Source organism: Pristis pectinata, chromosome 5 (assembly GCF_009764475.1).
Source record: "Pristis pectinata isolate sPriPec2 chromosome 5, sPriPec2.1.pri, whole genome shotgun sequence".
NCBI classification, from domain to species: Eukaryota; Metazoa; Chordata; class Chondrichthyes; order Rhinopristiformes; family Pristidae; genus Pristis; species Pristis pectinata.
Window position 1 is genome coordinate 26420821 of NC_067409.1, and position 27773 is coordinate 26448593.

At 39.4% G+C, this 27773-nt stretch overlaps 1 protein-coding gene across 6 annotated transcripts in view; it reads right to left on the reverse strand.

Annotated features, from left to right (window-relative positions):
- zeb1b (zinc finger E-box binding homeobox 1b) overlaps nt 1-24933 on the reverse strand; it is a 126445-nt gene extending 101512 nt beyond the window's left edge. For 3 of the 6 annotated variants that reach the window (XM_052016550.1, XM_052016552.1, XM_052016548.1), the window contains exon 1: nt 24632-24765. In XM_052016550.1, the coding sequence (XP_051872510.1) occupies nt 24632-24713 (82 nt within the window). In that variant the 5' untranslated portion in view covers nt 24714-24765. Of the gene's footprint in view, nt 1-6471; nt 6552-22881; nt 23067-24631; nt 24766-24804 lie in introns of those variants that run through there. The other 3 variants (XM_052016549.1, XM_052016554.1, XM_052016551.1) reach the window with 3 other exon arrangements.
- Between the last annotated feature and the right edge of the window lie 2840 nt (nt 24934-27773).

Here is a 27773-nt window from a genome sequence, read left to right on the forward strand (position 1 = left end):
ATTGTACTTTGTTACCATTTAAATGGTATGATTAAAACTGCAATTAATGGTGATTATTATTTTAAAAAAAACATCACTTAACAGTCTATAGATTATATCATCTCTCTTCCTGTTACCTACCAAAATACAGAACACTTAACATTGCTCTGTGCAAAATTTCATCTGCTACCTGTCCATCCATTCAACTAGCCCGTCTGCATAGGATCTCAATCTATCAATAATCCCTTCACTGTTCATCCTACTTCCAAATTTTGTGTTACTTTCAAACATTAAAACTATGCCCAGTGCACCAATATCCAGTACTTGATAAATCTCAAGAGCAGTGGTCCCAGCATCAATTCCTTGGACAACACAGCTTCCTACACCTCACTCCTGCTCTTAGTTTCCAGTCCCCAAGTCAAGGGAGGATGAAACTTTTACAATCAAGGCAGTGCCTGAAATGGGATCTACTACCTCTCAATTAGCATTGGGGTGAAGATTGAATGGAACTTTGTGCAAGCTTGCAGATGGAGAGTTTTAACGAGCTTTAGACAAAATTCCTTGCCCCCACCTCCATCTCCCTCCCCATCCAACCCCCCGCATCCCCACTATTTAACTTTATCAATGATAATTCAAATGCCAAGCAACATTTTCTTCTCAGTAACAAGCTTATTGAGTTCAAGAGTGAAGAACAAACTAGCTGGATGCTGCCAGAAGTCAAGTCTCACTAGCGCATGACATGTTAATTACATTTTAAATGGGCCATAAAAACCATAATAGAGGCATAAGGAAATAACAACTTCCACTGCAAACCTCATTCAACAAGCACCAAGCCCTTACGAACAATACTTCAACCCACTATGTTGAGCAAAAGTAAACATTCTTCAGAAGCAGTTACTATGACAGAACAGCAAAGTTCTGATACAAAGCAACAGTACAAATTATCTTTTTGTCCTCTAAGTGTTCTAGATACAACACTGGAGACAAGTTACTGTGATCAAGGTGAATTTGACCTGCTAAGATATGTTATTGATATTAAAATTTAAATTACACTTACCAAGAACGTGATTTACCAAATGCATAAGAATTAATCAAAATAAAAACAGTTAAGAATGTAGCTTGATGACATCAGTGATGGCCAGCAATTTTTTTTTAAAAAACAGTTAGATTGACAATTTGATTTGCTTCTGTGGGCCTCTCTGTCATCAGTGCAGTCCCAAAATTTTCTGAGGGTCCTCATCACTGTCATTCAGACTGTTCTCATGAGGTCCAGCAGCAGAGTGCTAATTTCCTTCTGATCCTGCAACATGTTAGACCTGGCACACACACTGTACCACCATTCAATACAACTGAGACAAATGAAACCAATAAAAATAAGGCAGATTTCAGGTTGCTCATTTCTCTACAGAAAATTCAAAGTAAATGCAACAGAATCAGAGTTGTGCAGCAGAGAAATGGGCCCTTTAGCCCACCACCTCCATGCTGACCTTTCTGCCCATCTATACTTAGGCCATTAGCTCACATTAGGACTGTATCCTCCTCAGATGTCAATTTCTGAGGAAACTTGGAATTAAATTTTTAAACTGATTAATACTTCATCATTATGTGTACGCCACTCCCTCCTTCAATTTAAAGTGGTCCATAGAGCTCACCTGTCCAAAGTCAAGTTGTTATCGTGTTTCTATTCGGATATATCTCCTTATTGTGACAAATGCAATAACGGAGAGACTTCTTTAATTCATATGTTTTGGTCATGTCCGAGTCTGGAAAAATACTGGATAGAGGTAACTCAAACCTTTTCCGTGCTTTTTAAAATAAATTTTAAGCCAAATCTTTTAACTGCATTATTTGTGATTGTTGGAGAAAAAGATATAATTCTGGAGACTTCCAACTTATACATATTGGCCTTTATTTCTCTTATAGCAGGAGGGCTGTATTGCTTATATGGAAGGAAATGACTCCCCTCACTCATGCTCAATGGTTATGGGATGTTATGTCATATCTAAATTTAGAGAAGATCCATTGCTCTATTTCTGGATCTATTCTGAAATTTCAAATATTATGGGGACCTTTTTTGAACTACTTTCAAAACCACTGATTTGGTGCTTAAAGTACAGATACTGGCCAATACTATTATGTCTTTAGGGTTTTTTTGTCTTTTTTTTTAAAAAACAAACAGCTTTGGTTTTGGTAGTGGGGTTAGGTTCTTTTTATAATAAAATTATTCCAATTTATTAATATTAGTTATCATTTTTATTAATATGAAGTATTGTAATTTCAAGTGTGATTCAATAAATCTATTTTGTAACATTTCGGTTTTCCTTTGTTTCATGTACTTTGTATTTTTTTTATTTGGAATTAATAAAAATATTGAAAAAGAAAGGACTGTATCCTCCTATGCCTTGCCTATTTAAATATCTGCCTAAATGCCTTTTAAACACAGTACTTATACCCAATACCACCACCATCTCTGTGGCATTCCAGATATCAACCAGATATCCTACTTTATATTTCCCACCTTTCATCTTAAAATTAGGCCCTCATGTCTGGATGCTCCTACCGTGGGAAAAAGATTTTGACCACCTATGCCTCTCATTATCTTATACACCTCTGAGGTCATCCCTCAGCCTCCTTCACTCCAGGAAAAACAATCCCAGCCTCTCCAATTTCTCCCACAACTAAAATCCTAAATCCAGGCAACATCGTGGTGAACCTCCTCTGCACACTCTGCAGCACAATCACATATTTTCTATATCATGGCAACCAACTGTGAAGGCATTGTGCTTCATTGGACCTTGCTGATCAAAATCCAAATGTGTTTCAAGGCAGGGCCCCTGCATTTCAGCACCTGAGAGCACATCACTGGATTCTGGGGTATGGAGGGCCACCCATGATGGTTCTTCAACATCCATCCCAGTCAAGTGCAGATATGGATAGCAATTCCAAATGAACACACAATTATTGCATTTTTTAAGCATCTACTGTTTTTCCAGTCATGACATTTCCCAAGCTACAACTGCTATTGTATTTAATAGTGCAACACACTGTAGGAAGGAAAATTGGACTATCCAACTTGTCCGCATGGTGCAAAAAACAAACAGCTGGAGCAACTCAGCAGGTCAAGCAGCATCTGTGGGGGGGGGGGGGTTAATTAATTGCCGATGTTTTGGGTTGATGCAAGGTCTTTACCTGAAACATCGACAATTCCTTCCGTCCCCCCACACCCCCAAAAACCAAATGCTGTTTAATCTGTTGAGTTCCTCCAGCAGTAGTTTTTGCTCCAGATTCCAGCAACTGCAGAGTATTGTCTCTCCATTTTATCCCACGAGAGTTTTTAAAATTCTGATTGAACTGAATCACTTTTTTTGGTTAAGCTCGTGCTTGGAACTGTAGAAGGTTCTAATGTTTCCAGTTTTGATAAATGCTTAACATCAATTACTCCTTCTTTAGCAGTCTGTTCACAAAATCCAAAACAAAATATACTTGTCAAATCAGTTCTCAGTTTAACAAATCTTTGAATGGCTATTCCCTTGTCTGCGACTCCCTTGTCCACTCGTTCCTCCTCACTGATCCCTGTCCAGATACTTATCCCTGCAACCATGCCCCTTATCCCTGCCCCATGCCCAACTTATCCCTGCCCCTACACCTCCTCCTTCACCACCATTCAAAATCCAAAACAGTCCTTCCAGGTGAGACAGCACCTCACGTATGAATCCGTTGGGGTTATTTATTGCATCCGGGTGCAGCCTCCTCTACATCAGTGAGACCCTACGTAGATTGGGGGACTATTTCATCGAGCACTTTCACTCTGTCTGTCGCAACAGCCAGGATCTCCTGGTATCAGCCATTTTTATTCCACCTCTCCTTCCCAGACTTACATGTCTGTCCAAGGCCTCCTCTACTGCCACATTGAGACCAGACGCAGGTTGAAGGAGCAACACCTCAGTCTCCAACCTGACAGCATCAACATTGATTTCTTTAACTTCTAGTAACCACTCCCCTCTGTTTTCCTCCCCCTCCTCCACCCCTTTTGTTTTCCCTCATTCCTGTGGCTCCTTCATCCCTCCTCTTTCTGCTCCCCTGTCCACCTCCCTCTCTTTATTCCATGGCCTATTGCCCTCTCCTATCAGATTCCTTCTTTTACAGTCCTTTGCCTTTTCCACCTATCACCTCCCAGCTTCTCACGTCATTCCCTTTCACCCTCCCTCCCCCTTTCACCTATCACCCGCCTGTTCATGCTCCTCCCCCTCCCCATTTAATCCTGCTTCTGCTCTCTTCCTTTACAGTGCTGATGAAGCACCTCGGCCTGAAACGTCAACAGTTCATTTCCCTCCATAGATGTTGCCTGACCTGCTGAGTTCCTCCAGCATTTTGTGTTTGTTGCTTTGAATGGCTGTTCTGGTTCATTCAATTCTCTGACAGTTGAATAGTGGAGTATCAGTATTATGCAGATACTTTTTTCCACCAGTTTTAAAACTATTCACATGAATTTAAACAAGTCAATTTTAGCTAAATAACTAATACTTACACATTAACACTCTATTCTCACTTTAGAAATATGAAGCCCAAGTGGGATTAAATGGAACCCAAGTTCTAACAAAGATCAGTATGCTCATTCTTCAAATGTGTAATTGTCAAAGACTAAAACAAGTAAATGAGAGTAAAATTTTAATTGTTATTTTAGAAAACCAAATTCATTTGCTTTTTTTTTTAAAATCAAAACTGTACAACTCAGTACTCAAATCAAACCTTCAGACTTCCTCCCCAGATCACTATACTTAGCTATGAGCAAGCACCTGTTTCCATTGTAAAAGTCCCTTGTGTTGTTCCGCATGATTGCAAGCTACCGTAGTAACTTTGTGATTAACATTAAAAAATAATTAATTGCATTTAAGTGTTAACAATTTGAGGAAAATTTAAATACTCCAATAACAATTCTGCTCCATTTTGCCTCTAATCACTGAAATTGCCACACACTGGAGAGAGAGCACATTGCCGAAGTGACCACCCTGGACTGCATCTGGTGTAAGACTGCCTCACCAATCAATGTTCTAATTTTTGGGAAGGGATGTGGGAAAGTTTTAAAACATACGTAGCCTTGATCAGGAATCCACACACCCTTACTTATGCATCCTGAGCATGACTGCTTGTCAAGCACTGCCACATTTCCTCCCCACCCTTCCTCACAGAAACTACCATGTATACTCAAAGTTTCAAAGAGTTGTTAAGGGGATCTTGACCTGCATTTTAAAGTCATGCAAAATTTTTATAATGAAGGCACACAGTACACAGTTGTGACCACCAAAGCATTTATAAAGGCATTTTTGCCAAGGAAACCAAAAGTTTGAATCTATTTAAATCTATAACTACAGATTTAAAACTATAACACCACCAGGTACACATACACAAAAAGCCTCAGAAAAGAATTTGAGGCAGAGTTCATGCAGCCACTGTTCTGGTGCTTCCGACTCAAGGACAAAATTTCTAGCCAAACTGAAAGTGGGTAGCTCATTGCAAAGACTTTTGATTTTTCAAACCAAATTGGAAATTTAATTTGCTCGGAGTAATTCAACTCAGATTTGTCCTCTAGTAATTAAAAAGCAAAAAAAAATGGAATTCTGAGGGACAAAAGAAGGAAACACTGCAGATTCTCAGCAGGTCAGGCAGTATCTGTAGAGGGAGAAACAGACAAATGTTTCAAGTTGATAACCTTTCATCAGAATACAAAAAAGTTAGAAATCAAACATGTTTAAGTTACAGAGAAAGGGGAGTGGGTGTGGATAACAAAGGGAATGTCTGTAACAAAGGGAGTAAAGCCCAATGGAGATTGAATAACTAAAGAGGTGATGGTGCCCACTGATAGAAGGCAGTGTGGCTCATTATTGTTAACAGGTCTGGAGATGCTTAATAAAGGAGATGAATAAGAACAGAGGAAACAGTATCCAAAAAAAGTTGCTAGAACAAAGATACAAACCACTGAATTTGCTGTAAATCAGAAATACAAGAGAACTCTCAAAATACCCAGGAAGTCAGGGAGCATTTGTGGAGAGAGAAAAACAAAAATGATGTTACAGGGTGCTGACCTTTAATCAGGAGTGGCCAATTCTGATACAAGCTTGTGTGACACTGTTGAATTCAATGTTGAGTACAAAGAACTGTAAAGAGCCTAGCTGGAAAATTCAAAGAGCAGCATCTCATTTAAGTTGGACTTCACTGGAGAAGTTTAAGAGTCAAAAAAAGATCAGAGTGGATGTGGGTTAAACAATTGAAGTGACAGGCAACAAGCTCAGGATCATTCTTGCACACTGAATGGAAGTGTTCAGAAAAGCAGGCATCAAATTCAAGTTCTGTTTGTTCAATGTAGAAGAGACCACACTACGAACATCAAATTGGACAACGAACCAAATCACTGCTTCACCTGGAAGAAACTTAACACATTTTATCTAACTTTTCCTGGCCCTGAACAAAGATAATCAACCCAAAACATTAAACCTGTTTCTCTCTCCACAGATGTTGCCTGATCCAGCATTTTCTGTTTTTATTGGTTGTCCTTCAGCTTTGTTTCTGCATTGCTGTGGGATTAAACAAAGACCAAAGTTTTCTTCCAAACTATCACATTTGATGCTGCACATTGGTAGAAATTGCAGAACATTACACACCGATTAATTCACACGAACAGGATTAGTACTATTACTACAACATATGCAGGGTTATGTAAATTTTTAGCTAACTTTAAAACCAGAACTTCCTAATAAAAATATCTTGGAATTAGTGTTTGATCTCTGAACCAAAAGAAAGTTCTATGTTTTCGTTGAATTCGTACTTAATGCAAAAAGCAAAAAACAAATTGTCAGCACTGTATTTCTTGACCAAAGGATTAATATGAAGTGACAAAATGCAGATGCTGAAATCATTAAAACAAAAATCAAACAGGAAATATTCAGCAGGACAGGCAGCATCTGTTCAAAGAAACAAATTGCGAGGAAAGAAAAGGGTGATAGACCCTGTGACAGGGTGAGGGGCAGAAGACTAAACGATAGAAAAAAAATGGTGCAAGTCAAAAGAGGCTGGTTTGGAACAAGAAACAAAAGATGAAAAAAGGGATTAGAGTGAACAACAGATTCTAAAATTGTTGAACTCAAATGCTGAATCCAGAGTCCATGATACGCCTTGTTGAATGAAGAGTCCCCTGAATTTAAGCTTCCCTGGGACAGTACCATTGGCAGAGGAGAGAATTGTCAGACTGAAAATAGAATGGAAAATTAAAGTGGCATGTTTTTGCGGCAGGTGACATTGGCCCAAGGCAGCTCTCTATTGTTTCCTGGCAATGTTTAGTACGCTATTGCCAGACAGAGGGGCATAAATTTAGACTGGTTTAGGGGGAAACTGTTGAATTCAAGACTAACAATGATTTTCAACATCAGGTCTAATTTGAGTCTCTCTTACAGAAATTATGCTCTATTTTTAATCTGGAGAAGATGGCCCATAGTTCACATTTTGCATTACACATCATTAGGGTAGAATCCAGGACTATTGTTTTTTTTAAAGGGGTTATCTGCTTTTTTTAAAATAAAAATGTCTGTTGAGAGCAAGATGGTAACATTACCGAATTTTACTCCTTGTGCTATTATTAACATTTTGTCTGTCTAGATGAATTTGCTAATGTAAATGGTGATGCAAAGACTATTGTGTTTGGCCATCGTTTAGAGTCCGAGGTCTTAAACCATTGATGGTCTGACAGTTCTAAATACATGCAAGGCCTTTGTGAGCAGACACTCACTCTAGGTCATATCATGTGCTCAATGTGTCATCTTATACAGCTCCAATTTTCTGCTTTCATTAATATCCAAGTGCAAAGCCAAATCATAGCAGTTGCAGCCAGGTCTGAAGCTGATTTCTTTGGTAAAGCCAGAGATGATTACCCCAACTAAGGCCGAGAGGAAACCTTTCAGTTTGTTAATTATTTATAGAAAATACATTGAACGGTAAATTCTAATATTAGGCAACTTCCTAGCATTTGGTGTGTAATTACAACTAGGGGTTTGGTGGAGCCACTGGGTAGATGTCATTCTTCACATGACATTCGTTAACTATTGTGCTTCAAGCTCACTAACAAAAATCAACATACAAGTCAACGAAAGGTTACTGAATACCAAAGTGTCATTCTACTCCAGGTTTCGTTCCCAAATGTAGATCTATTCCAGGTTTTGTTCCCAAATCAGACCATATCCTGTATTTGCTGCTCACGATATGAAATTTAAAACTGCTGTTTCACTTGGAAGGAATGTTTTTGGTCTTGAACTGTGGGAAAGGAAAAGATCAAGGGTAGGGGGTAGTATCACCTCCATCCATCAAATCATCATCCACCATCTCACCCCAAACATGTTACCCCTCTGCTTTCAGCATTCTAAAAGGACCATTCCATTCACAATATCCCATAACATCCCTACTTACACACACTCCTCTACCCATTATATCTTCCCAAATAAATTCAGAAGAGTAACAGCACTAAGAAGTCAGGTCTATGGCTTTTCATCCTAACAAGAAAAAGGTTGTCCAACCTCTCTTATAGCTTATATTCTCTGGATTGGAGTGAATTTACTATAAGGAGAGGTTGGACAAGCTCAAAATGTTTTTCTGGAGCACTGGAGGCTGAGGGGCAACCTGATAGAAGTATACAAAATGATGAGATGTATAGGTAGATAGAATCTTTTTCTCCCCCCACCACCCCAGGGTGGAAATGTCAGATATTAGAGGCCATAGCTTTAAGATGAGAGGGGAAAGTTTAAGAAAGATTTGCGAGGCAAATTTTATTTTTACACAGAGGCTGGTAGGTGCGTGAAACGTGCTGACAGGGGAGGTGATAAAAGCAGATACGATCGTAATGTTTAAGAGGCATTTAGACAGACACATGGACAGGCAGGGAATAGGGGGATACTGACCTTGTGCAGGCAGATGGGGTTAGTTTAGATTGACATCATGGCCAGCACAGACACAGTGGCCTGACGGACTTGTTCCTGTGCTGTGTTCTTTATGTGCTCTTTTGCTCGGCACTATCTGCTCTGACACTTCTCTTTTGCCTTTCACTCTCCCCACCTTAACTCTCCAATTTCTTTTCTTCCCCATTCTCTACAAGCCTTTCTGAGAAGGCAATTGTTCTAGCAATTTGCTCTTACTTGAAAGATGCAGTCTGACCAGCTGAGTATTCCTTGCATTTTGGTCTAATATTACAATAACATGAAGTATAGAGTTTAATGCGCTGCTTCAACCGTGCACCTTAATCCAAGAATATTACAAGTGTACCAGTATACTTTATTCTTCCAAGAAAAATTTCATTTTGATGATTATGTCAACATTTCACTGTGAATCCCTATTCCTTATCACAACTAGATCTAGAGTATGGAAAAGTGAGCAAAGAAATGGCACATGGAAATTAACTCACATAAGTGTGAAATTATGCATTATGGGAAGTTAAACTAGGGCAGGACTTGTTTATGAATGGCAGGGCCCTGGAGAGTGTTGTAGACCAGAGAGACCTAGGGGTACAAGTACATAGTTCCCCTAAAGACACGACACAGGTAGCCACGGTGGCTTATGGCGCACTTGCCTTCATCAGTTGAGGTAGAGTACAAGAAGTTTGGAAGTTATGTTACAACTATATAAGACATTGGTGAGACCACACCTGAAATAGTGTGCGCAGTTCTGGTCACTATACTATAGGAAATGTGTGATTAAGTTAGAGAGGGTGCAGAAAAGATTCATAAGGATATTGGAGGACTTGACTTAAAATTAGAGACTGGATAGGTTGGGACTGTTTTCCTTGGAGAGTAGGAGGCTGCAGGGTGATAATAGAGACTTATAAAGTCATGAAGGACTTAAATAAAGTGGATGGTCACAGCCTATTCCCCCCAACACCACCACCCACACAGAGTAAGAGAGTTTCAAAGTAGAGGTCATAGGTTTAAGGTGAGCAGGGAAAGATTTAAAGGGAACCTGAGGGGTAGGTTTTTCTCCCCACTGAGGGCAGTGGGTATGTGGAACAAGCTGCCAGAGGAAGTAGTAGATGTGGGTCCAATTACAATGTTTAAAAGACATTTGGACAGATACATGGATAGTAAAGGATTAGAGGGATATGGGCAAAATGGGAGTCAAATGCCACTAGTGGGCATCTTAGTTGGCATGGACAAGTTGGACCAAAGGGCCTGTCTTCATGCTGTATAAATCTATTATTCTCAGCAAGAGAGTGTTACCTAAATTAAGCTCTTATAATCAGATGGAGGATTTCCTTCCACAAGACTAGGTTAAATTCAAATTCAGATCCAAAAAAGCAATAGACTATTATGTTAACCAGGGTGACCTTAGCCCAGCTGACAGCAGTTGTTCCTCTGGGTCAGAAGGTTGACAGTTTCAGCATATAATCCAGCATAACATTTACAGCAGGCACCCTTGTGAGAGACAAGTTGCTGCCGTTAGTTGCCTGTGCCAGTTCTGTCGATCCTGGTTGTGGTGAAAGGAAATCAGGACTAATAAAGATCATTGATAAAATATTGTTACTTCACTAACATTCTTACAAGAAACACCATGGGGTATTAGAGAGCTTACAAAAAAATATATCAACTTGGAATAACATACAGCAGAACAAGTTAACTGATACTTAAATCATAACACCAATCAGTACATTGGGAAATTATTGCTTCTGGATTAACATCATCAATTCAAACAGACTCAATTCTAACTGCTGGACGGAATGAAAGTGGCTTGGTTTGATGTGTCTTATGTAAACATGCCGAGTAAATAAACCCATTATTTTCATTTCATAAGTCCACTGTGCCCTCTTGCTTGTATAAACAAGATATCCATGTACAAAGTAACTTCCTCCTCCCCTCACTAAATCTCCCCTCATTTACACAACAGGTGGAACTTTGTATCAGGCTGAATTTAACCTCTAAACATTTATAAATCACATTATTCCAAAAGCAAATTGTACAACACATGAACTCCACTAAATTGAATGAATAATTTTGATAAGCTGCTATAAGGAGGCTAGCCTGAAAGATTCACACGATTAATACATTTATGTAATCATGTTTAGCATAAAGAAAACCATACTAACTCAACATATTTTTCAAGAGGAAAGTCACCTGATCTTTTTGAAAAGTTAAGGGTGGGAGGCAGTGAAGCAAGGCATTAACATTTTTGCATTAATAATCTGGTGAATGGTTAATGATTTCACAATAAATGCAGGGTAGACTCCTCCAATGTCTATCACAGCTCCAAGCCATGCAGACCTACAAAATATTAAGGGGACCCACTTGATGGCAACATTTTTGCATCTCCCAAAATCCTCTTGAAGTTACAGCTGTTTAATTGACTATGTCTACAATGATCATGTATGGACTACACAAATTAATCAAGATTGAATCAGACCCTTATTTTAATTCAGGGACAGATGATGATTCTGTCAAAATGAAATGTATCAAAAGTCTTGGCAAAGAACCCACGTGGTGAAACTTACCACATCCCTTACAGCAAGATTCTCTCTCCTAATGTTATATGGAAATTTAAAATTACTAACAAGTTCTGTTGAAGATTACAAAGTCATTTGATAAACCAAGAACACAAGAGGATCATTTAGAATTTAAATGAAATTCAACCATATTTCTTGGCTAATTTTTCATCCTCAAGCACACTGGAGGCCCAATAACTAAACCTACTGATAATTTGTGATTAAATACTTCTAGATGAATGACCCTTCATCTTCCCCTTTGTTGCAAAAGGTCCTAGTTAAAATGAATTTAGGCCATCTCTACTGGGTGGATTTAAGACTAGCACATGCATTGCTCACCTCAGAAGTCACAAGAACATTTCAGGTGGGAAATGGTAACAATGTCACATTGTTCAGTAGGGGGTGCTCCAAGGCTGAAGTTCAGATACGTTGTTGATGAAACAGTGAACATATTTTCAGTGCACTGGAAAAAATCCAAGTCTTCTATGCTTCAATGACTAAAGTGATCATTACAATTGTCTAATTATGCCATGACATCATCCAGAGAAAAAAAGTAAAAAAAAATCTGTTGGGAAACGCTGTATTTAGTTGGTCACAGCATACAATCACACTTATCTATACGAGTTTACCGTGCTTAATTCAAAAGTTACAAGTACAATTGTGAAACTTACCCACACCTTCCAAAACACAATTTTTAAAATGACAGGAAGATCTGTATTTAAGAGGTCATTGCTGAAAATAGTATTCATTACTTTTATTTGGCTTACTCAAACTTTCCAGATTGACATAAGTGTTATAATGCAGTAACCAAATTCTTTCTGCATGGAAAATGCAATTCTTACTTACATTATCAGATTCCTGGATCAAAGTAGGGAACGTTTATACTGGATACACGCAACATACATTCAAGAGTTGTCGGCCACTCAACCCTTGAAGTTTGCTTCTGCATCCAGCATAACCTGGCTTTCTGTCTACCTACCTATGTCAACTTCTTATTCCTTTGCATATCAACTATCTTTGCCTTAAAAATATACAAAGACTCTACTTCTACCACTCTTTAAGGAAGAAAGTTCCAAAGACTCTCAACTGAAAGAAAACAGTTTGCCTCATCTGTCTTAAAAGGGATGATCCTTTACTTTTAAATAATGACCCCTTGTTCTAAAGTCTCCCACAGGAGAAAACGTTTCCTCACCTACCCTGTCTAGACCCATCAGATTTTATGTTTCAAACAAGCACCCTCTCACTCTTCTGAACTCGAGATGATATAACTTTTGTTATATCATCTCGAGTTCAAGCCCTACCCAACTTTTGTCCTCACTAGACTATTGCCCATTCCAGCTATCAGGCTAGCAAACCTCCTCTGAACCGGTGCCAATGCATTAACATCCTAATATTTGAAAGTGCTTTCATGAACATTGTGTCTGCAATGTGACAGTGCTCAACTGGACTAGTTATTTAAATTGCTACCAATATGAACATTTAATAAAACAAAGGTAATTGTCACATGAGCAAAAGTGTTGAATTACACAAAAATTTAAGAGTACACTTTTCCATGAAGGAAAAAAATGTAAACTTCAGATGTGAACATCAAATTTTCTTGGGCCAGTGTTACAAGCAAGCTATCCTACAAAATATTAGCATATAAAGGCACTTTTACACCACTGAAGTCACACAAGTAGAAATATAACTATGATATTGAAGTAACACCAACCTTTACTTGTCTCTGGCACCATTTTCATGTAATAAGGTATTATTAAATTAACTTGACAAATGATACTTAAATTCTGCACTATAAAAAATTAGTCTACAGAAATATTTAAAACCTCATACATTTCTTCCAAAATCAAAATATTAAACAATACTTAAAAAGCCTGACATCAAGAAAACGTTGCTAGAAAATTCTCTCAAAGCATTATTTCTGCCCATGTTATCAAAATATTTACTGATAATAATACAAATAGTTTCAGTTAACCAGCTTAGACACTATTATTAGATAAGATAGATATTTATTAGTCACATGTACATTGAAACACACAGTGAAATGCATCTTTTTGTGTTACTGAGAATGTGCTGGGGGGGCAGCCCACAAGTGTCGCCACTCTTTGTGGAACAAATTCTTGCTACTCTAAACCCTGAAAAGTTTTTAATACATCCATTCCTTTAGATAAAAGACAATTTAGTTAAATCTTGATGCAGGGTTTCAAAATGAAATGTTGACAATTCCTTCCTTCCTCCAACAGATGCTGTTCGACCCACTGAGTTCCTCCAGCAGATTGTTTGTTGACACAACTCCTTCCTCACTGCAGGCATGGTCTAAAATTAACCCCAAGTTTAAGCAGCATGGTCTAAATCAAATCTTTTTGATGCATGCTTCCAAGTTTATAAATACAATTACACAGCTTCTCGCTAAATAATAAAGCAGCACATTTTTAAATAGGAGACTCAAGAGACTGCAGATACTGGAATCTGGAGCAAGAAAAAATGCAAGAAGAATTCAGTGGGTCAGGCAGCATCTGCGGAGACCAAGGAAGATTCGACATTTTGGGACAAGACCTTGTATCAGGACTGAGTGTAGGTTGGGGGCAGGGAGGGGGAAGGGTGTGCAGCAGATGGTCAGTGTAAAGGGGTAAAGCAGAAGCTAGCAGGCGAAAGGTGGAATCAGGTGAGGCAAAAGATAATGGGCAGATGGAGCCAAGTATGGGGAGAGGCAAATAAGAGTCAGAGTTGGAAGGTGATAAATGGAGACAAAGTGCTGCAGAGTCTGGAATCTGATAAGTGGAACCAGATAAGGAAGGCATGATAGGCAGATGGAACCAGTGGGGAAAGGGATAGGAGGCCCAGTGGGTTAAGTGTGTGGGTGATAAGCAGATGGAATCGGGTGGGGGAGGGGACAGAAACTGGGTAACGGGGTGAATTGCGGTTGTTTGGGGGGGGGGGGGGTGGAGTTGAGTGAAACTGAGTGGATGAGAAGAGACAAATGAACACAGATGGTGTGGGTTACATGAAATCAGAAAATTCAACATCCATACCATTGGGTTGCAGACTACCTAGCAGAATACGAGGTACTATTCTTCTAATTTGTACTTGGTCTCACTCTGGCAGTGGAGAAGACAAGGGACAGACAGGTTGCTGTGAGAATGGGAAGGCAGGTTGAAATGGCATGCAACTGCATGCTCAAGACGACCACTGCAGACAGAGTGCAGGTGCTCGGCAAAGCAGTCACCTAGTCTGCACTTGGTCTCACCGACGTAGAGGAGGCCACAGCCAGAGCACCAAATGTAATAGACAAAGTTGGAGGGGGTGCATGTGAATCTTTAACTCTCCTGGAAGAGCTGTTTAGGTCCCTGAATGGCAGTGAGGGAGGTGGTGAGGGGAAAGATGTAACAGAAAAGGAGCTTGCTGGGTTGTGGACTAGCGAATTGATTTTAATCGATAGCCTAAACAGCATGGCAAAAAAAAAATCTGACAGGAGTTGATCACCTACAGTTTTACATCCAGTTTAATTTTAACTTTCCAATGGATCCACTTCTGTCAGTTTCCTGCCAGCTGGTCAAAAATAACCACTGTACAAGACCAGAAATGAATGCATTCAAGGACTTTGGCCAATTAGCACTTCAAATATAATTTTTTTTAAATTTTATTTACAGTGTGGTAACAGGCCCTTCCAGCCCAACGAGTCCACGCCGCGCATTTTAAACCCAAGTTAACCTACCCGTATGTCTTTGCAATGTGGGAGGAAACCGGAGCACCTGGAGGAAACCCACGCAGACACAGGAAAACGTACAAACTCCTTACAGACAGCGACGGGAATCGAACCCCGATCGCTGGTGCTGTAATAGCGTCGCGCTAACCACTATGCTACTGTGCTGCCACTTATGAAATCACTGAAAGTCTTTTGAATTCCTATTTCAATATTAAGCGTTGAATGGCTTATAATGTTTGACATTTCCTGGTGTTGGTAGATGGGAGGAGAATCAGAGTAGAGTTGATGGGCATATGAGAAATTAGCAAAATAAGTCAACAGTTGGGTAATACCAAGCTCTATGGGAGAAAGGACAGACTAGAACGTTTCAGATACTGGGAAGCCATAAGATCAAGAGAAACTACCATTTATTTCAATAAGAGGAAAACAAAGTGCATAAAGACTTGAACTGGAAGGAAGTTCGGGGAACAAAGAATGATAATGAAAGGAAGGGGAAGCAGAGGAGGATGAAAGGAGGAAGGATGATCTTTCATCCAATTAATTAACATTTGAAATTCTCACAACTGATTTTTCATATAACTGGTCAATATGGAAATAAATCTAAAATAAGCAAACAAGAACAGGATGCCAAGACCAAAGAAAGAAGAGAGAAAAAAAATTCAAAACTATTGTACCTAGGTTTTATCTGGCTAAAAGCAGTTACACTGTATTTAGGGTGATAATTTGATTTTAAGTTTTAATTAATAACTTCAAAAATAATCAAAACGAATTGAAGTGACCAAGCTTTTATTTGAATCATTTTGTCCTGCATATTCCAAGTTACTAAGACTACACAGGACATTCCTGAGCCAGATAACTACAAATGGAAAAGCTTGATGTGCATAAGCTCAGGTGCAATGTCTCCCTTATAAAATAAAGAGACAACATTCACAAATATGTTGGTCATCAAACTGCATTACAAAAACAAAGGAACTTAAAAACAGAAAAATGACAGAAAGACAGGGAGGAAAGTTGTGGCAATGACATAAGGAGGAAACAAAGGGATACGAAATCAAAATGAAAAACTGCAGATGTTAGAAATCTGAAATAAACACAGAAAATGCTGGAAACACTCAGCAAGTGAAGTAGCATCAGTGGAAAGAGGTACAGAGTTAACATTTCAGATCAAATAAAAACTCATTCAAACAAAGGAATACAGATAGGTTTAGTAGATGGCTAAAAGTCTGGCAAAGAGTATAAAGTAGGAAAATGTGAAATTGTCCATTTTCACAGAAAAGATAGAAAAACTACTTTATGTAAATATTGAGGGACGGCTGAGTTTAGGGTTGTGCAGGGAGTTGTACATGAATTTGGATGCCATATTGCACGATTCAAAAAAGATGAATGTGCATGTACATCAAGTAATTGGAAAAGCTAACAACATTTTGTTTAATGCTAGGGAAACCGAATACTCATGTAGAGACTATCTTGGATTTGTACGTTCTCTCGTGTCTGCGTGGGTTTCCGCCGGGTGCTCCGGTTTCCTCCCACATTCTAAAGACATACGGGTAAGTTAATTTAGGGTTTACCATGGGCAGCGTGAACTCGTTGGGCCAGAAGGGCCTGTTACCACGCTGTAAATAAAATTTTAAAAATTTAAAATTGAGGATAACTTACTTCCATTCTGCTTGCCAGGGTTTTGAGATAACTAACAAGACCAATGTAGAAAGCGCAGACTTGTATACTCCTTCTCAACTTTGAGTGGTCAAGGACCAGGAATTCTCAAGACCCAGTGAGGATGCTGCATTTTTCCCCAAGGAGGCTTTGGGCACATCCATTAGTCTTTTCCTCTGTCCACCTGGTAATCTCTTTCCAAAACAGAGTTAGCAAGAGTGTCTGTTTCAGTTGTGTAGCATTGGGCATGTGAACTATGCAGCCTGCCCAATCCAGCTGACCGGGTGTAATTGGACCCTCACTACTGGAGGTGTTGGCCTGGGAGAGGAACTGACATACGTTCACTGTTGCTTCCAATCAATGTGGAAGATCTTGCTGAGACAGCGCTGATGATATTTTTCCAGTGCCTTTAGATAGGTCTCAGAAGTATACAGGAGGATAGAGATCAATGCTACCCAGTAGACCATATGTTTTGTCCAAAAAGCCTTGTCCTTCAAAGACCCTTTTCTTCACTCAACTAGAGGTCATACTGATGCATTTAAGGTGATGGTGAATTTCACCACTGATATTGGCCTGTACCATGAGGTGGCTCCTGAGATATGGGAAGTTGTCCATATTTTTTGTGTACCTTTATTGTCAGAGGGTAGTGTTGTACTGTTCCATGGTTTCTGTCTACAGTTAAAGTCAAAGATCTATCATAGTTCAGTTATACAGACTTCTATAAGATCTCATCTTGAGTACTATGTGCAACATTAATGATGGATGCAAATGTGTTGGAAGCAGCTCACAGGAGGTTTACTAGACTAATACTTGTGATGCGCGGGTCACCTTATTTGGAAAAGTTGAACAGGCTAGGCATTCATCTGCTTAAGTTTGAAAGAGTGATTGAAGGACCACCATGAGGGGTCTTGACAGAAAGAAGCTGCAACAAAGATGAAGCAAAATATCTTCTGAAACTATGAGCCTTTGAAACCCTCTTCCTCAAAGGGTAATGGAAGCAGAGTCACTGATCATTTTTTTTTAATAATCAGAGGTGAATGATTATTTTATAAGCAAGGGGGTAATAGGTTACCAGAGGTGCATAGTTAGTTACAATCAGATTGGCTAAGATATTATTAAATGGCAAAGCAAGCTTTAAGGGCAGAGTATCTTGCTTCAAATTCATTTGTTTGTAATATTCATTATTGCTCTCATTTTACTTTTAAGATCATTTTTCTTGAAGGAAATTTCACTCAGGATGCCTCATTGGCTACCCAACTCTACATGCCTTCAAGGTGGCTGTCTTTATAACATATTGCCATCTGCAGCTTAAGGCAACGAATTCCAGGATTTTCACCAAACAACCATGAAAGGATATGCAATATGCATCAAAGTCAGAGTGCCATGTCATCGGGAGGTTAATGTGTTTTCATCCAACTACTGTTTCCTTCCACATGATGGAAGTTGTGGGTTTGGAAGGTGCTACACAAACACCCTGTTGATTTGCCATATGCTTGTAGATAAAGTACACCCAGTGGGCCAAATGGCCTATTTCTGTGTTGACTTTTGGTGGACAAATTAGGTCCCAACCAAGTGCAGTGCTTGAAAGAAAGCTTTTGCAAATGCACCCTTCCCAGCAAGTGGAAAATATTCCATCAAAATCATGATTTGAGTCTTATGGTGTTGATATGCTTTAGAGAGTCAGGACACAAGTCACTCACCACAAAATAGTTAGCTTCTGACTTTCTCTGGTTGTGATTGTATTTACATAGCTCCCCTAATTTTTTTTTTAAAAAGATCTGATCAATGGTAACCCACTACATCTCTTTTATTGGGGGGGGGGGGGGGCGCAAAGTTTATGATAATACCATTGAACTTAGTTAGGAAAGTAGTTAGATTCTTAAATGTCAGCACTCATGCAGGGTCAATATTATAATTTACTTATTTGATAAGACCAGCACATTGTTCAGATCCAGTTATGTGCATGCAGACTGCCTCACTGTCTCAGGAATTTTAAAATGGAGCTACAGACTATGCAAACAGAAAATAGCACTCTACTGGTCTAGATGCCAGTCCAATTTCCTCAGTTGTATTCTTCGCGGTAACTAACTTTGACCTTATAGTGATGGGAAGGTCACTGAGAAAGCAGCTGAAGGTGGATAGACCTAGGACACTGCCCTGAGGAAGTTCTGAATGATGCTGCAGGGTCAAGTTGATCGGCTCGCAACATAATCTCTATCCTTTTGCATGACTCCAAGCACTGGAGTGGTTTCTTCCTAATTCTAACATTTCAGTTTTATTAGCTCTCCTGTGCCATTCCATAAAATTCTTCCTTAACGCTGCTGTCCCTTTTCTTCTGCAGAGAAGCCTCCTGCTGACAAGTGATCCAAGGGTAGAACACTATTTTTATACATTACCATTTCTCAGACCAATGAACCTACTGAATTTGAATCCAAAATACTTCAAATTGTATTTTTAATCATTTAGAACTCAAGTTATTTTTGTTGGCAAACCCAGGGACCCAAAGTGGAATCCCCTGCTATAAAGTTGTTCATCTCACCAAAACGGAAATAAACAGTCCATGACCTCGTACTCCATAGAAGCACAAGTCCCATCAGCCAGAGCAAAACAGACAGAGAACCAAAAGAATCAGTAACTCTATTATTGACTACCTAATGATGTTACGTGGGTGCTAACTTTAAAACAGACCAGGCCTGAATCTGTTGGCCAGATTCTGATACACACTGGAAACAACTTGACATGCTAACAAAACAGAAAGAGATACACATCTACATCTTTACTGATCTAGATTACAGTTCAACTCGCTCAATTTCGTTCCACTCAATTTGCATTAACATGGAAGACAATATGGGCATGCAAACAATTCTGGATAAAGAACTTAGCAACTATATAAAAAGAAAAGACCCCGATTAGAATTGCCACACATCCTAAAAATACTAGTTTTAAGTAAACTTTCCATCCCAAAATCCCAACTTAAAGTCACTTTGTCACAGTTCTCACTTCATACACGAAAAATGTTTTCCCCATCGTATTATACTTCGTGCTCAATTATTTCACGACTCAAATTTAAATTACTACATGGCTTAGGCAATGGCTGAACAGTGAGTACTGATTTGAAAGTTTGAAGAGGTTGCATGGATGACCTCAGAAACAAGGACATTATTACAAGTCACTTGAAGTGCCATCAAATTCAAGATATTCTAAATAGGCATAATGTTGCCATTCTATCCAAATTCAATATTGTTCCATATAGAGAATTAAAAATCAACTACAATATATGACATTTTGAAGATATAAAATACTTAAATTGCAAATATTTTCCTCGGAGCAGCTATGACTGCAACATTAATCTTTGATTTTCAAACAAACATTGTGCATAAATTTGGAAAATTTTCCCACAAGCTTATGAAAAGACTAGTACCTCCCCACACAGAAATCAGTGAATGGGCCCTTTCTTTTAATGCAGAAACTGTACGAGGTACAGCAAACAATCTCTAAAGGTAACTATGCCTTCCTCCTTGTGCTTTTCTACACGTAACACACAATGACTGGAAAGAAACTCAGCAAGTTCACACTGACCAATTTTTAAACCATGCCAGAGACAATTTAAGGTTTAGCCAAAAGAAATGACTCTGGCTATTATAACAAGAACAACTGCCAATTTTAAATTCAGGAGCTAAATCTTCATGGTTCTCAAAACAATTACAAAAGAATCAGTGAAATGATGTTTAATTTGGATGACAGTCAACAATTTTAATGTACAGCATACAGCGAAATGTATGAAATGGTTAAGGTGAGAAACATCGTCAATGTTTGTCACTCAAGCGCTGATTACACAGTACAAACAAAATGTGTAAAGACACTCAGACTTATTTATCTGATCTTCAAAATATACTGTATTTTCCACATTACATTTTCTTCTCCCTACCTTCTTTATACACAAAGCAGCTGTGAACATAATATTTGGATCAGTTGGTCAGTTATCCGAACATGTGTAGGGTGCGAGAACAAGGCGGCCAAACACCAACCTACACAGTGGATACTCAGTAGTCCTAAGAAATAATAAGGACCCCTCCCCCACCCTGCACAACAGAAAACAAACACAAGGATAATGCTCAGGATGACCTAGTGCTTTGTTCCTTCCTCCAGGCACATTTACTGAAAAAGGTCTAAACACACATCTGATCTGACAAGCATTCAGGTCGACAAAGGATACAGTGAAAGTGAAATCATACCAAGACATTCGGAATCTCTGGGTCAAAGGTCAACTAACAGTACTTTGGATGCTTGCTTCCTGCTGAGTTTGGGCAAAAAAACCTGAATAGCTTACTTTGGAAAAGTATCAGAGTTATAAATGTGCATACAAAACTCTTGCCATGGCAAGATAACTCCTTTGCACTTCAGCAGTCAAATCCGTCCATTTTGATTATTAACATGAAAATGGTAAACCAAAAACTAATGCTAACACATTGAGCCATTAATGAAAATAATATGTTTCCCACACTATCAGACACCATAAGTACATGACCATAGGCCACAACTCAAACAAGATCATTAAGGAGAGATGAATATGGGAAATATTGAGGGATACTTAAACTACAGAGAACAATTCACATTTATATGCTATGGTGATTTCCAATTTGCATCTAACTATACATGATGCTGACACGAAGCTTTGAAAAGCAAATGCTGCATTCCAATCTTCAGCGCGAGAAGCCCAAAGATCCAAACAACATTAATTGCTGAAGTTTATTTCTGCTCAAAACATTTAAACTGAAGTCAACTTGGGCAGAGCAAAACAAGGCTTTCAAAAACACAAAAGCTTCACGATTCAGGAATCATCTGCCTTGCATTCACTTTTAAATCATCAATCTGTGACGACATGGCTTACTTCAGTTCTTTGGTTCCCAAATGTTAAGTGCCTATATCATTGCCACATTTCTTCACTGCAGCCTGAACCCATAACTTTCTTTCCCCACTAGGTTTAGAAATAAGAACTTTATTTTGCTAATTTTCTCAGCACCTGTTGTGAAGCATACAGAGGTTTACTTTTACAAATAAGTCAATATACATTTCAAAATTAGAAGATAACATGGATAAATCCATGCCCAAACTCCCACAATTTCCATTTCAAAAGAAAGAAAGCTATTCATGAGAAAAGAGAGATGCAGCGACCACATCACTGGATGAAACTGAATGATGTGAAGCAGTGGAGTATAAACTGATATTTGGATAAATCCTCCATTAAAAGTTAAACAGAATATCAAGAAATCAAAACAACAGATATAAAATGAATAATTAACAAAATTTGAAAGTCTCCAATTTGCAAAAAAAATAGAAATTTTAAATCACTTTAACCTGGACATTTTTAAATTAAAAAGCTACCCTAGTGGGCAGACAGAGCATACGCACAGACTTGGAAAAAAATTAAAGATTTATTACTGCTCCAATAGGATTAGAGATACAGAGCTCTCGTTTAACACTATGTGCAATCTGCTAACAAAATTTGTTTATTTTTCCATGGACGGCAAGGATGCAGTAACACTTAATATATTTTAAAAAACAACAAAATCTTCAATCTTCCCATCGCATTTGTTACCTGTGCACACGTCCTGCACAATAACCACCACCCAACACAAACATGCTAATTCTTCCCCCTCCTCCACTAGCTCCTCTGCAGGAGCTTCCAGGCGTCAATCTAATCAGATATTAACGACCACTACACCCCTCCCCGGAACACATATATAGAGAGGGAACGACACACCGAGACAAAATGCATACGAGGGCGTGCATGTCGTGAATTTAAAAAAAACAAAAAATAAATACGAACTACCTCAATAGATTCCTATTTCCAAGATCCTATGTGCAGTTCCAAAATTAAATCCAAAAAAGCTGGGACTGAAAAAAAATGTAAAGTGCCTTTAACAGATTATGCCCGTGCAAAACACAAAGGAAAATAACCTTACTGCAACCATGGTAAATAAATCTCTCCCTGGAGATTGAAGCAGACAGAGGGGGCTGAAACTAACACCATTTCTACCTGCACAAGTTGCCATTTGCTGCAGCCTGTCAGCTCGGCTCGACACGACAATCAGGAATCGGTTTCTCCTGCTGAACGGAAATACTTTTTTCTATTTTTTTTAAATCCCGCTTCACTATCACATTGCTATTTCGTTTAGCGATGAACACAATAAATAAATCTGCAGGTTCCAGGTTTTCTTGCCATTTTTAAACACCGTCGCAGTCCCATTTTTCAGGTAAACATGTTTACATCGGTCTCCCTCCCTTCTCTCGCTCGCTCGCAGCGGCAAGCGCACATGTCACAATTTCGTCAGCAGGAAAAGCCCATCAACTTAGCATCAACCATTATGGGAAAATATTTTAAAATTTAAAATAGATTAAATTGTTCTAACAAACGTATATATTATAAAAGACAAAATTTGTTCTGAAACTTAGGGTTTTAAAATTAATAATTACACAGCGAAAATATACAATAGCCATTAAAATGCGGGAGGGGTGATGCTTAGCACACCGTTGACTTGTATTTCCTGATGGAAAAGAATCCTCTACCTTTCTAAATAAAAATACATAAAAATCATTGCAACTCTCGAACTGAAATATAACCGACACCCTGAAGAAGGCACTATTCCATACGGTCACCATTAAGAAACTACCCCACCTATACTCACAATAAACTTTAAATAAACAAATGAAGAAGAAAAAATGCAACTCCTTCCAGACTGTAATGTAAATGTATTCCTTATATAGCTGTTTAGCCGAGGATCCCCGAGTCAGTGAAGCGGCCCAGAGGCCCCGTAATTCGCTCAAAACCGTTACCACCCATTTAGGCACCAAACAGGTATCACGACGAAAAGGCACGTATTTAAACTAAATCTTTCCCTTACAAAATGCAGGGAGGTAGGCTATTAAAAAAAACTTCGTAAAACTGTTTATGTTTACACCGGACCTACGGCGAGAGAAAAAGAAATGCCTTGAGCAAACAAAAGTCTTGCTTCCTCTTTAAACAATTTTAACTCCGACTGCGTCAGGTAATAAGTTTCTTTTTCCTCCCCTTATATAGTTTAGAAGAGAGGGGAAATTGGGAAAAACGTATATAATAATGCGTTTTACTGTGCTGGCCAGAAACACTTTACGGGTGAAGAGGCAGCGAAAGTGCTGGAGTTTATATATATATATATATATATATATATATATATATATATATATATATATATATATATATATATATATATATATCTGTGCTGCCTTGCCTTGCATTGCATTGATCGCCCCGGGCTCGGTGGAGGGAGGAGGCTGTCTGAGCAGATAAAGAGCAGAGAGAGAGGGAGGGAGAGAGAGCGGCTGCAGCGCCGTATAACGGTCCAGGGCCAGTGAACCGCTAGGCGCCGGGCCGGGGCCGAGCCCTAGCAGGTAACCAACGCACTCCGACACCAATCTCTCGCCCTCACAACTTTAACGGCACTTTCCTCTCCCCCCCCCCCCCCCACTCCGCAAATAATAATAAAAGCCCGACGCGGGCAACTGATTCCCTCCTCTCTCTCTCACACGAGTTCCCGATTAAATCGGTTACTCTCCTCCCCCTCCTTTCCCCTGCACAGGCGAGTTTCTCCCGAGTTTAAGTTTTTTTCTTTTGTTTCTCCTCTGTTCTCCTGCCCCCTTCCCCGTCCGCTGCTGGTCCGGGAGACGGCCGGCCGGCTCTGGGGGGTTCGCCTGAAGCCGCTCGCCGTCGCCCCCCCTCCCTTCCCTTCCCGCCGGCCGCCAAAGCTCACCGTTTTTCCTCCTCGGGTTTGCCTGCTTTCTGCGCTTACACCTGGGGCCATCCGCCATGATCCGCTCGCTCTCTCGTTTCATTGATAAGCGCTGTCAAATTCCAGGACGCGTGCAACCACCCCCAGCCTTCTTTGCGACACTTTTATAAATTTTTTTTTTGCGACACACCTACCTTTCCGCCGGCCCTCCTCGCTCGCCAGCGCGCCCACTCCGCGGGCCGGGCCGGGCCGGGTCAGGCCGGCTCTGCCAACGCGCCGCGCTTCCGAAGGGCAAACGGGAGGTTGCCCTGGAGATCGCTGCTTCTTCCACCGCGCCCCCCCCCCCCCACCCCCTCCTCCTCACCCACCCACCACCACTCGCCGTCTCACCACCAACCCCCCCCGGTTCTTTCGCTCCTGCAACATATGGGTTTGCGGCACAATTTGAATGTGCCGCGGGAAATTTAAAACTGAGGAAAGTGAGTGCCCGTGGTTTGAAAGCGGGGTGGGAAGGCGATTGTGTGGCATCAGCGGCACCAACGTGCACCGCACCAAGGGGGAAACGTGTGTGCAAAGCTATCTGGCACTTTATTTGTGTGTGTATTACAAACACAATATGTGATTTTTATAAATGCGCACTGTATATAAATAAATTATATATTTATATCAGATCAGTTTGTACGTACACTTGTACAGATGCATTACGTACACTTGAGATCTTGTATATAAGATCATTCTGCCCTTTATGAGATATAAAGTGGAATATAAAATTGAAACTTTTTGTTTACAAATATCAAAGAGATATAAAAGTTGCTAATATAAATTAGAGGCTAATTTGCATATGAAGAAAATAAAAATTGCATTTTTGATTATCAAGGTCTCTGAACGAGGGAGGAGAGACAAGAATGCGCTATAGTCGTTATACATGAAGTAATGGTGTATTATGATACACAAAAAAATGTTGTATGCATGAAATGAACAACAAGATACAAAGACTGACAAAATGAATGTGCGGGAGAGATTTGGAGGAACAAATATGCATGGAAATTACAGAAGTTTGCAAAAACTATGCCATGGTTATATTGGGGGACTTTAATTATCCAAATATAAACTGAGATAGTAATAGTGCTGAGGGCATAGCGTATAAAGAGTTTCTGAAATGTGCCAGGATGATTTTCCAGATGTTTCTGGTCCAAAGAGGAAAAGTGTGTTGCTGGAATTGGGAAATGAATTGGGTCAAGGAAACCAAGTTTCAGTTAGGGGACATTTAGGAAATAGTGATCATAACATCATAAGATTTAAGTTAGCCATGGAAGAGGAGATGGGCCAGTCCAAAGTAAAAAGAAAACTAATTAATTGGAGGAAAGCCAATTTCAGTCGGATGACATTGGATCTGCCCCAGGTAAATTGGAACCAAAGGTTGACGGGCAAAACCATAACACAACAAAGGGTGACTTTAAGGAAGAAATAGTTCAGGTATAGTTGGGGCACATTTCCATAAGGAATGTTCCCAAGCTAACAAATCCAGATCTTCCAGGATAATGAGAGGAAGATGAAACAAAAAAGCTGCATATGACATGTGTCAGGTTGTAAACACCAGTGAGAACTGGTTAATTCCAAAAGAAGGAGAAGTAAAAAATTAAAATAACAGAGGCAAAGGGACCACAATGGAAAGGATCAGCTGCCTACATAAATGGGAATCCAAAAGTGTTCTGAAGGCCTATAAATAGTAAAGAGTAATAAATGAAGGAGTGGGGCTTGTTAAGAACAAAAATGGGAACTTGCACAAGGATTGTGTTAAGAAACTCAATGAATAATTTGTATCTATATTCACCAGGAAAGATGGTCTTTACGAAGTAATCATAAAGGAGAAGATAATTGAGACTCTGGATATACTTAAAAATTGTTAACACGGGTATAAGGAAAATTGGCTGAACTTAAAATAGTTAAGTTACCAGGATCAGATGGGACGCATCATTGAGTGAAACAAGGAAAGAAATCACAGAAGCACTCACCATAAGCTTCCAGTGCTCTTTGGATAGTGCCAGAGGACTGGAGAGTAGCAAAAGTTGCCCCTTGTTCAAAAATTATGTAAGAAAAGCCCTGCAACTAGAGGTGAGTCAGTTTAACAATGGTAGGAAGTTTTCAGAAATGTTGATCCAGATCAGGATTAATCATTACCTGGAGGAAAATGGTTTAATTAAGGGATGCCAGCATGGATTTGTTAAGGGCAAATAGTGTTTAACCAGTTTAATAGAACATTTGATGAAGTAACATAATTTTTTTTAAGTTGATGTGGCATACATGATCCAGAAGGCTTTTGAAAAGGTGCCACACAAAAGGCTTTTCAGAAAAGTTGAGGCACATTTCATAAAAGGGACATTGATATCATGGCTGCACAATTGGCTTAGTAACAGACAACAAAGCGTCATGGTGAATGGCTTTTTTTTCCGGACTGAAGGAAGGTGAGTAGTGGTATTCCCTATGGATTGGAGTTAGGGCCATTGCTTCTCAGGATCTGTATTAATAACCTAGATTTGGGCATGCAAACCACAATTTCTAATTTACAGATGGCACAAAACTCAAGATAGTAATAGATTGCATCAGAATATAAACAGGCTAGTGGAATAGACAGACATGTGGGAGAGGAAGTTTAATGCAGAACAACATAAGGTGGTCCATTTTGGTGGGAAGAAAGAGGAGATGCAATAGAATAAAGAACATCCTTGTAAAAGGGGTGCAGGAGCATAAAGATCTGGGGTATCTGTGCACAAATCATGGAAGGTGGCAGGGCAGGTTAGCAATAAGTCACATACAATTCTGGGCATCATGAATAGAGGCATAGTGTATAAAAGCAGTAAAAGCAGGGATGTTCAACCTTTATGAAAAAACACGTTGGATATTGTGCTCAATTGTGGTTGTCACAATATAAGAAGGATGTGAAGGCATCAAAGATGGTCCAGGAAAGATTTACTAGAATGGTTTAGTTCTTGTGATGAGATACAAAGATAGATTAGAGGAAGTGAAGGCTGAGGGAAGATTTGATGGAAGTATATAAAAAGATGAGAAGCCTGTACACTGGAAGGTGTTCCTTATAGTGGAGGGTTTGAGGACTGGAGATCATGGATATGAAATAAAGGGTAAGACACCTAAGAGTGATCTG